Here is a 9,860-nt window from a genome sequence, read left to right as displayed (position 1 = left end):
TCAACTGGCAGATATTATGACGAAAGCTTTGAGGTCACAACAGCATTGTCATCTGACTTCCAAGTTGGGGTTAAAAAATATTTTTACACCTCCAACTTGAGGGGGAGTGTAGAAAGAGTTATAGGCTGTTGAAGCAGTTAGAAAAGTTAGGTTTTCTGTTATGAATTAATTGAGCCGGAGTTGTGTAAATATTTAATAGTTGTAACCTTATGATTTACGAGAATACAGATACATTCTTTATACTTTTGAAAAATTTGAATTATAATTTTTAAGAGAGCTAAAATATAATTTTATCTTTATATTAACATAAAATCTTACAATTTCTCAAAGGTTTAAATTATAACCTTTTCATACTTAGAGGGTCAAGATTGAATTTTTATATTTAGTATGTCAAAATACAATTTTATTATTAGATTAACTTAAAGTTTAACCAATTTTAGAAGAACTAAATGAATAATTTTCTATTTTGAGAAAGAAAGCCCATTCCTATTCCCCTAACTCACCACTTTGAGTAATTCTAATTCTAATTATATTTTCTATAATTACAATTGTACCTAACGTCTTAATGCCCGTGATAAATGATAAATTAAAAAATCAAATAAAATATTCCAAAAATCTTACCACACATTTAAAATACAATTATATATTTAAAAATAAGATGCAATAAAGTCTAAAACTAATTAATCATAGTAACATAAAGAATATGTACGATATTAAAATAAAAAACTCAAATATCTTCAAATAATATAATTTACTTTAATTATGGAAGGATATTTCCATAATTTCTTAATCGAGTTGGTATTGACATCAATTCAATCGAAGTTTTATTAATAGTATAGATATAAAACTAAAGGAGGTAATAAAATATGGACAATAAAAATAAAATGTAGGGAAATATTAAAATAAAGTTTTAGTTAAGTGGTAAATTAAATATTTTATTAATATATTTGATGTGGGGTTTAATTCTTCTTATTTATGCATATTTTTATTGATTATTTAGAAAGTGAAAAGATTAATATACCTTCTAATAATATTATGAAAGACATCCTCGTAATTTTTAATTGAATTAGTGCCTAATTATCTTGTAACTTTCACTCCAATGTTTAAATAGTGGCATTGATTAAAAATATAAATTAACTTGGATTTTAAGGATATCTTTGTCAACCCCATGCACGGGTCTAGATACTGGCAGCGAGAAACAGGGAACAAGAGACAAGTAAAGCCAGCAAATCAAAAAAATCATTATATTACTGTAGCTTTGAACGTCTCGTTCGGTCTGACCTCTTACACCATTTTTTTAGTACATTTCTAAATTCTCTTGATCACGCCTCTAAGTATATTCTAATAAAATATAGGATATTGCACAATATTTCTTATCACAAAAGTCAAAACGATACTTGTGATTATCATAATTGGAGGAAAAACAAAATGTTTGATTCGCCATTTTCCTGATTTGATTCAATTATTTATAATGCTTGATTGCTTGAACTAAAATTGGGAATAAATGTTTGGGGTGATTGTGATTCATAATCTATCATATTTATATTCTTTTGATTCTTGCCTTTTCAGAAATGTGGAATCTATAGATACTATCTTCTTCTGTACCATTATCATTTAATTTCCCATCTACATGTGGGTCATATAAGTAGATATTCCCTTTTTTTCCCGTTCTCTCTTTGTTCAAGACTTTTGCCCATTTTTTTTCCTTATTTATTGGTGTAGTTTTGGGTGATTCTGGGAAAGGACTAAGGGTTGCTTTCATAGCACTAGACATGGATTACTGTTACAATTGACATCTTCATTTCTGGTCCTCCTTTTTACTCTTTTCTTGGTTCATTCTTGTTTTTGGATTATTTGAATTCGGGATGGAGGATCCTATTCCATTGCTGATACCCCGGTATATGCCGACAAGGATGCTTGAGGACAAACCAAGAGTCTGGTTAGGTAGCATCAAATGGAATCCTAATTTTTATCATTGCTAGACTTTTTATGTTTTCTTTAATAATTTGTCCATTGTTGTTGTATTGCCATAGTTTCTGCTGTTGAATCCATGGAGATGAACATTTCTGTCTCAGGGGCAGGGAACTGTAATCTATTACAAAAAACCAAGGACTCCATTGATGAGCTCAGTTTTTGGACATGGTCTGATCTTTTGGTTGCTTTGAAGCATTACCAAGATTCACCGCGGACTGCTACCTCTTCTGGTATACTTGAGAAATGCTTGGATTCACTTGTTGGGAGGCTTGCCATGGCTAGTGAAGTAACCCCTTGTGCATCTACTTCTTCTCCAGATAGCTCAGGGCTTCGGATTTCGTTCAATACTAGGAGTACCCAGAGCTCGAAAAACGGCCTATTTCGAGCAACTTGGTGGTTCGAAGACCTTTCGGCATTGAATCCCAATTTGATTGAAATGCTGGTGAAATCTATGGTGTCTCGGGGGTACAATCATGTTATCGTCAGTGGTTTCCTCTTTTATTACCAGAAGTCGAAGTTTTATACGGCCTCATCGGATGAGAAACGTGAAGTTCTAGAAATTGTGATCGATATGCTTTACACTCTTGATCCGAGTTCTATTTCGTGCAAGAGTTTGTTTGGCGTTCTTCGTCCGGTGCTGCGTTCCAACATAAGCAAAAGTTGCAGGAACAAGTTGGAGAGTATGATAGGTTCTCAACTAGATCAAGCAACAATAGACAATCTCCTAATTCCATCATATGGGAGAAGTTATCTGTATGATGTAAACCTTGTTCTTAGGTTCCTCAAGGCATTTTTACGTGATGGAGGCTCGGAATTATCTCCGATACGAATGAAAAAGGTAGCTAGCTTGATAGATCTCTATATAACAGAAGTAGCTCCGGATCGTTGCCTAAAATCATCCAAGTTTTCAGCTTTGGTAATGGTCCTGCCGGATTCTTCCAGGGACTCATGGGATGAATTGTACCATGCCATGGACATTTATTTGGAGGTAGACTTTGATATCATTTATAAAAGGTTCCTTATATATGTTCTCTTTTTTTTTTGTTCATTTGGATTAAATATGCTTTCAGTAGGTTCATACAGGGTTGTCTGAAGTAGAAAAAATGGAGATATGTGGTGGATTGAACTATAAGAAGCTCTCTAGTGAGGCCTGCATGCACCTTTCTCAAAACACAAAATTCCCATCAACAAGCGCAGTGCAAGCTCTTATTTCACAGCAATGGAAGCTTAAGAACTTGCTTGAGGGCATGCACAATGCCAAGCATTATACGGATTTCACCGCAAAGGAAGATAGGGGCAGGGAACAAGTTGTAGTTTACAATGAAAAGCTCAGAGCACAATTACAAGGGATGCAATGGAGGGTGATGGAATTGGAGAAAGTGTGTAAGAAAATGCAGACCCAAATGGCCAAAATCATGAAAGCCAAAGTATTAACCCATAGTAATGCAAGACCCCTGCCTAGACTCTGTTCATGAAAGCGAAATTTTTGCATATACCACTTTGTGTCTTTTAATTATTTCACTTGTGTATGTATAGCATTGAGGTGTGTGTGATAAGAGTTTTCCTTTATTTTTTCTCCAAGGTTGAGTCGTTTTCAACAGTCGGTCTCAGTCTGAGGCAAATGGGTGCGCGGCAGTTGGCAGTATATATTCTTTAGCCAACACCCAATAATGGATTAGTTCATAGTTGCTTTGGTGGGGTTACCTATTTGATGTTACAACTCAAATATACTTCAGTAAATCCTCTCAAATTTTGAATTTATAGATGCTTCTATGTTTATGTAACCATTCTTGGCAATTTGAAGATAAAAGATAAGGTCATTTGAAACTTGATTTTTCTGCATCATGTAATTTATATTTATTACATGACATTTTTCCTTGTGTTTTATGATTTTGAATGATTAATTATTTATTTCTGAGTTATATTTAGATTTTTAATGGAATAGGTGAATGAATTAGACCAAAAGGAATTTGAAGATGAATTTTGATAATATTTTGTGATTTGGACCTGTTTAAAGATTTCAATTTGACCCACTTTACTGTTATTGATCATAGGTTAGCCTAATAAACTTTGACTTGAGTCTATATTAGACTTGTCTATGGGTCGAGTCACTTGAAAGTTTAAGTCTGCTCGAAATGTAAAATGATTTGGGCAAAATTATAGGTTTGAAAAATAGGCATAGACAAAAAAAATAAGACCTGTTTTCTAAAAAATCCGAGCCTTGGGTAAGCTTTTTTTTGCCCGGCCCTGAGCCCAACCCGAATTTGCAAAAAAAAAAAAATACTGCTACTATTTTTTACTTTTTTTTCATTGTTTTGCTATAATTTCACTATTATATTGTTATTATTGTTTGTATATTATATAACTCTTATTTTATTATTAATTTTGCTATTATTTTAGAAGTATTTGCTTGTTAAATTGCACTTATCATAGTGTTATTTAAGTATATATATATATTTTAAAAAAATTCATTTGTTGAGAAACATTTATTTTAATATTTTTAGTGTATTTGATTTATTATATTTTTAAAATTTATTTTATATAAAAATTTTAATATGAATGAATCGGACCAGACTTGAGTTTTAATATTTTTATTCGGACTAGTATTAAATAAAATTTTAGGACATTTTTTAAATCAAACCTAAATTCTTTACTTAATTCAGTTCAAACGTAAACATGATCCTACTATAAATAACTCTAACCTATACTATTGAAAAGCGTACTGAAAGATGTAGTCAGGTTGTTTCGATCCTCGTGGCTAAAAAACATTGAAAAGGTGCCCAAAAATAACCTTGATGTTAGCATTAGAAAATTGCCATGAGATTTTAAAAATTGTTTTGATTCATTGAGAGTGATTTCGTTTTTTCCATCTTTGTGCAAATGTTGACCTATAAATAATACACATTCTTACGATTGCGAGATACATTATTATTTTATTTTGTGTTTTCTTTTCAACATTAATTGTTTAATTTTTTTTTCCTATAGAGATTTCGAAATTTTGCTTTTTACGTTTATAAAATTTAATTGATTTTTGTTCCTTTTCTATTTTTTTGTATTTATTTTAATGACAAATATTTAAGGCCATTTTACTAAAAAAACCTATTTCTAAAATTATTTACGGAAATAGGCTAACTTTTTAATTATTTACCAAAACATGCCAAATTCCGGGAAAACATATCCACGTTAGTACGATTTTAGGGGATATGCTAGCAAAACACGTTCTAGGGATGCGTTTTAGCTTGTGTTAAAATTTTCAAAAAATGTTATTTTTTTAAATATTATAAAAATAGACAAATCTTTTTAAAAATTTACAAGAATAAACCTTAAAAAAGGCTCAAAGTGATAAAATTACTTTTTTTAAGATGTCGCCAATTAATATAAAAACAAAACTTACAAAGCAAATCTTTATATAGACTTAAAGTCTCATTTCTCTTGTTTTCTTAAGAAATGTGGGATATGCGATATGTGTATATCTAGACTCATGAATAGGTTTGCAACTTGTTCCTAAACAATATGGATTTCTTTCTCTTTTAACTAATAACATGAGATTAAAAACTACACTATATTTTATATTTTTTACTTAGAGTTTAAATTTTTTACAAAAGTTAACATTTGTTACATTATAAATAAAAATTTAAACTCTGTAAGTAAAAAATTATAAAATATAAAATGAGTATGATAAAATATTAAAAAATAAATATTTAAAAATTACCAATAGTTGAGTGATCATTTTGTAAGTTTTATAATTCGATAGCTAAAAATCAAAGTTAAGTGACTACTAATGTAATTTAATCTAGATATAAAAATATGAAAAATAATTATTATATTTTATGTATATTATATATTTCTATTAAAAAAAACTTCTTTAACATAATTATATACTATGTTTAAATAGATTATCTATCTAGTCACAATATATCTGAAATAAATTTATCAGCATTCATTAGGTGATGAAAATTAAATTAAAATTAGAATTAAAAAATTAATGAGTATAGTAAAATATTAAAATAAATAAATATTTAAAAAGATATATCAATTTTTAAAATTACAAAAATACTATTTGAGTGCCAAATACTCACCATTTATTTATTAATCAAACATTCATAATATAAAATAAAATTAAAATTAAAAATTAAAAGTATAACTTTTAAATTTAAATAATGGAAAATTATTTTAAAATTAGAATTGCATTGATATTAACTTCAAACATTTAAAGTTGAATAGAAGATTATTGTATGTACAAGTTTCATATGTGCAATTTGTTCTCTTTTTAATAGTTTTTTGTATATGTTAACAATTTTAAAATGCAACAAGATTAAATATCTCAAAAGATAATTTATAATATGAGAAAATGTTAACAAAATATCAAAAATAGAAATTGTTTTGTAAAAAATTATAAAATATAGTGTAGCATTTAGTCTCATGTTGTTAGTTAAAAGAGGAAGGAATCACACATTGTTTAGGAACAAGCTGCAAACCTATTCATGAGTCTATATATATACATATTTCATATCCCACATTACTTAAGAAAACGAAGGGAAATGAGATTTTGGATCTATATAAAGATTTTCTTTGTAAGTTTTATTTCCGTATTAATTGGTGACACCTTAAAAAAAAATAGTGTTGTCACTTTGAGCCTTTTTTAAAGTTTATTCTTGTAAATTTGTAAAAAAATTGGTCTATTTTTATAATATTTTAAAAAATGACCTTTTTTGAAAATTTAAACATGGCTAAAACGCATCCTTGGGGAAGCGTTTTTGTCACATCAGCAAAGTGCATCCACAGGGGCTCTACTTGTGCTGACATGGCAAAAACGCTCCCCCAGGAACACGTTTTGTTGGCATATTCCCTGAAATTGTGTTGACGTGGATGCGTTTTCGTGAAATTCGGCCCTTTTCAATAAATAATCAAAAAGTTAGTCCATTTTCGTAAATAATTTCGGAAATGGACTTTTTTTGGTAAAATGGCCAATATTTAAGTTTATTGAATATAGGTACCATACTTGATAACTTAGAATATTTATCTTGTCAATTACATTAGTTAAATTCATAATTCTTTTAATTATTCTAATACTTGTGAAAAATAATATGATTTTATATAAACTACATGTACAATTTATGTTCCATGAAAGTGTAATCTAATCTAAATAAGCCTCATGAATTTTTCTAATCTTTCATGTTACTAATAAATTAAATCTTAAACCCTTCGTTCTAGAGTTAATTATTAATAAATAAAATAATTTTAACTAGCTTCCCTTAGTTATTGAGAAATAATTTCAACTCTTTTATATATATATATATATATATATAAAAGTAAGAGTTGCTCTGTTCAAGAGATAGGTTAACGATTTGCTTAATAATTGAGATGATTTAACTAAAATATTAGGCTCAAAATTGAGTTAGGGCAAATAATTTAAGATTTTTAAAATATGTATAATGCTCGAGGTCGAATATTTAAAATCCTTAGCTTAACATTTCCTGTTTTTTCACATTTATAATATGTTCTTTTAATTTTATTTTATGCATTATGTAAAATATATCATATAAAAATTACATACATTATACTATAATGAAAATTGTAAAAAAAATATGTTAGTTGTTTGTATTTTGAAAAGATAATAACAACGATTGAGTCTTAATTCAATTGACATCGATATTGATGTCAATGCAAGACATTGTGGGTTCGAGTGTGCTTTAGTCTATTATCGGTTCTTATCATATATGCTCTTTTTGATATAATGTTTAGAACTACCCATAACCTCTCTCCAACCCTTAAATAGGAGGATAATGCGCTTCAGCATACTCGAACTCACGCCTTTAGCATATAATTTTACTAAATATTAAAAAAAATATTATTTTTAAAAAATATATGTAGGTCTAAATGGGTTCTAATTAATCATTTATAAATTTGAAAAGGTTTAGACAAAAATTGAAACAAGTCGAATTAGATTTAAACAATTATGTTTGATATGATATCATACGTAAATTAAATTAGCCTCATAAATACCTTTAGACTCATGAACTACATTATTGTAATATTTTTAATTTTATCTTTTAAATGTTTTATTTTTAGAATTATAGATAATCCAGGTGCAATTGAAAATAGTTTCAAAGAATTATTTACTACTACCACTACTAGTCTCCTTGAAGGAGCATACTTTTGCTTAAACGCCACTCCTCTTCTTTTAACTTCCGATGTCGCATTCATTTTATAGAACATTTACCGTACGTTGTTGAATGGCCAATAGCAAATCTTCTGACACCCAGTCAACTTTGTGTGGCATTATATCAACGTTGTTAACTGGGATTTAAAATGTGTATCCAAAAAAAGTAATTGAGTATTAGTTTAATTAATATCGATGTTGTTGTCAGTATAAAATAACGTGAGTTTGAGTATATTAAAGTGTATTATCCTCTTATTTAAAGGTTATAAAAGGACTATAGATAATTCTAGACATTGTATTAAAGATTAAATATTAAAAATCGTAATGCTACGAAATAAATAAATAAATAAATAATGTGTACCAAAAATGAAAAAAAAGAGGGGGTGGGGCATTTATTGGAAGCAACAAAGTTTCATGGACTATATTTGATCCTATATTTCAATCAATGTGTTTTGATCAATAATTAAGTTCATGGAGTTTTAGTTTACTTCCATATATTCACACCAGTTTTAAAACTGTTGGGATGTTTAATATTAATTAAAATTAAATTTTAAATATTTCATATTTTAAGAAATATATTTAATAATTCAAGATAAAAATTAATTTTGAATTTTTTAATGAAAAAGTGTTAAAAATGATAAGTAGATAAAATTATCATTTAATAAAAATATATTTAACTTCTTTTATTATATTATCCTTTAAATACTTCTATAAAAAAACTATTGTTTAAAATTGATTTTGTTAATAGCATATTTTTTAAAAAATTACGATAAAAAAGTAAAATTAAAATTTCATAAATTAAAGTTGATATCAAAAGTTTAATTATATTTGGTTCTTAATTTTAAGTGATGTACTAAATAAATTTTATAATCTAAATTTAATTCTTAATTTTTAGCATAATGATTGGTTTGGCTCTTTAATTTTACAAAAAATAAAGTTATTTTAGCATTTCATTTAATTTTCACCTCTTTTAGCTATTGAACTTACATTGTTTGTCAAATCACTCCAGAATGGATAGAAAAGTTGACGTCTGTTAACTTTGCTAACATGACATCCATGTGTATGCCACTTGAGTAATTAATTAATTTTTTAAATTAAAAACATTTATAATTTTTTATAATTTTTGAACTTTTTTAAATTTAAATTTTGAATAATTTTTGAATTTTTAAATTTTAAAATTAATTTAATTGCTCATGTGGCATCCATGTAACAATCCATGTGTATACCATATATTTTCTTGCATCTCTGGAAAATGTAATTGGGACCCAAAATACTATTGTTGAGAAGCTAGGTCTAAGGGAATAACAATGACAGTCGATAGAGTTGGCAATGTAACTAGGAAAGCAATGACCTACTACAGATAATGAACTATTTACTCCCTCGGATTTTGGGGAGATGTGCCAGAGGATGGCTAAGCTTCGATGGTTGTTTGAGGAATTAAAGCTGTAACACCCCAAAAATTATATGGTTAGAATTAATAAAACCATTAAGAATTTGAGCCTTCATCTAGGTGGAAGAGAGCTTAATAAACTCCCTAGAGAGCCAAGATTCAAGTCCCACTTTTTTATTTTACCTATTTTATTTTTAGCAACTAGGGAACAAACTCAAGTTAGTATATATATTTTAATGTGGTAGAAAATGATTAAGAATGTAATACCCTGAAAATTACTACAGTAAGAAAGTAAGATATTATTCTTGATATAGTTAAGTAAGGAAATAAAGT

The 9,860-nt window shown here is 27.9% G+C and overlaps 1 protein-coding gene across 1 annotated transcript; it reads left to right on the top strand.

Moving 5' to 3' along the window:
• Window positions 1–1,697: 1,697 nt before the first annotated feature.
• On the top strand, window positions 1,698–3,805 carry LOC108459813 (BTB/POZ domain-containing protein At3g22104-like). Its single transcript, XM_017759212.2, has 3 exons — window positions 1,698–1,944; window positions 2,034–2,962; window positions 3,048–3,805. Exons 1-3 carry the CDS (start codon window positions 1,866–1,868, stop codon window positions 3,447–3,449), a joined length of 1,410 nt encoding a protein of 469 aa, XP_017614701.1. The 5' UTR covers window positions 1,698–1,865; the 3' UTR covers window positions 3,450–3,805.
• The last annotated feature ends 6,055 nt before the right edge of the window (window positions 3,806–9,860 follow it).

The sequence above is a fragment of the Gossypium arboreum genome, chromosome 4, assembly GCF_025698485.1.
Source record: "Gossypium arboreum isolate Shixiya-1 chromosome 4, ASM2569848v2, whole genome shotgun sequence".
NCBI classification, from domain to species: Eukaryota; Viridiplantae; Streptophyta; class Magnoliopsida; order Malvales; family Malvaceae; genus Gossypium; species Gossypium arboreum.
This window is presented reverse-complemented; position numbering and strand designations above follow the sequence as displayed.

Bases quoted from the DNA above. Each gene is read 5' to 3' on its own strand.
- LOC108459813 (XM_017759212.2), top strand. From the start codon at position 1,866: ATGGAGGATCCTATTCCATTGCTGATACCCCGGTATATGCCGACAAGG. The intron at 1,945-2,033 runs GTAGCATCAAAT...GTATTGCCATAG, and splicing joins CAAACCAAGAGTCTGGTTAG to TTTCTGCTGTTGAATCCATG. The intron at 2,963-3,047 runs GTAGACTTTGAT...TGCTTTCAGTAG, and splicing joins CCATGGACATTTATTTGGAG to GTTCATACAGGGTTGTCTGA.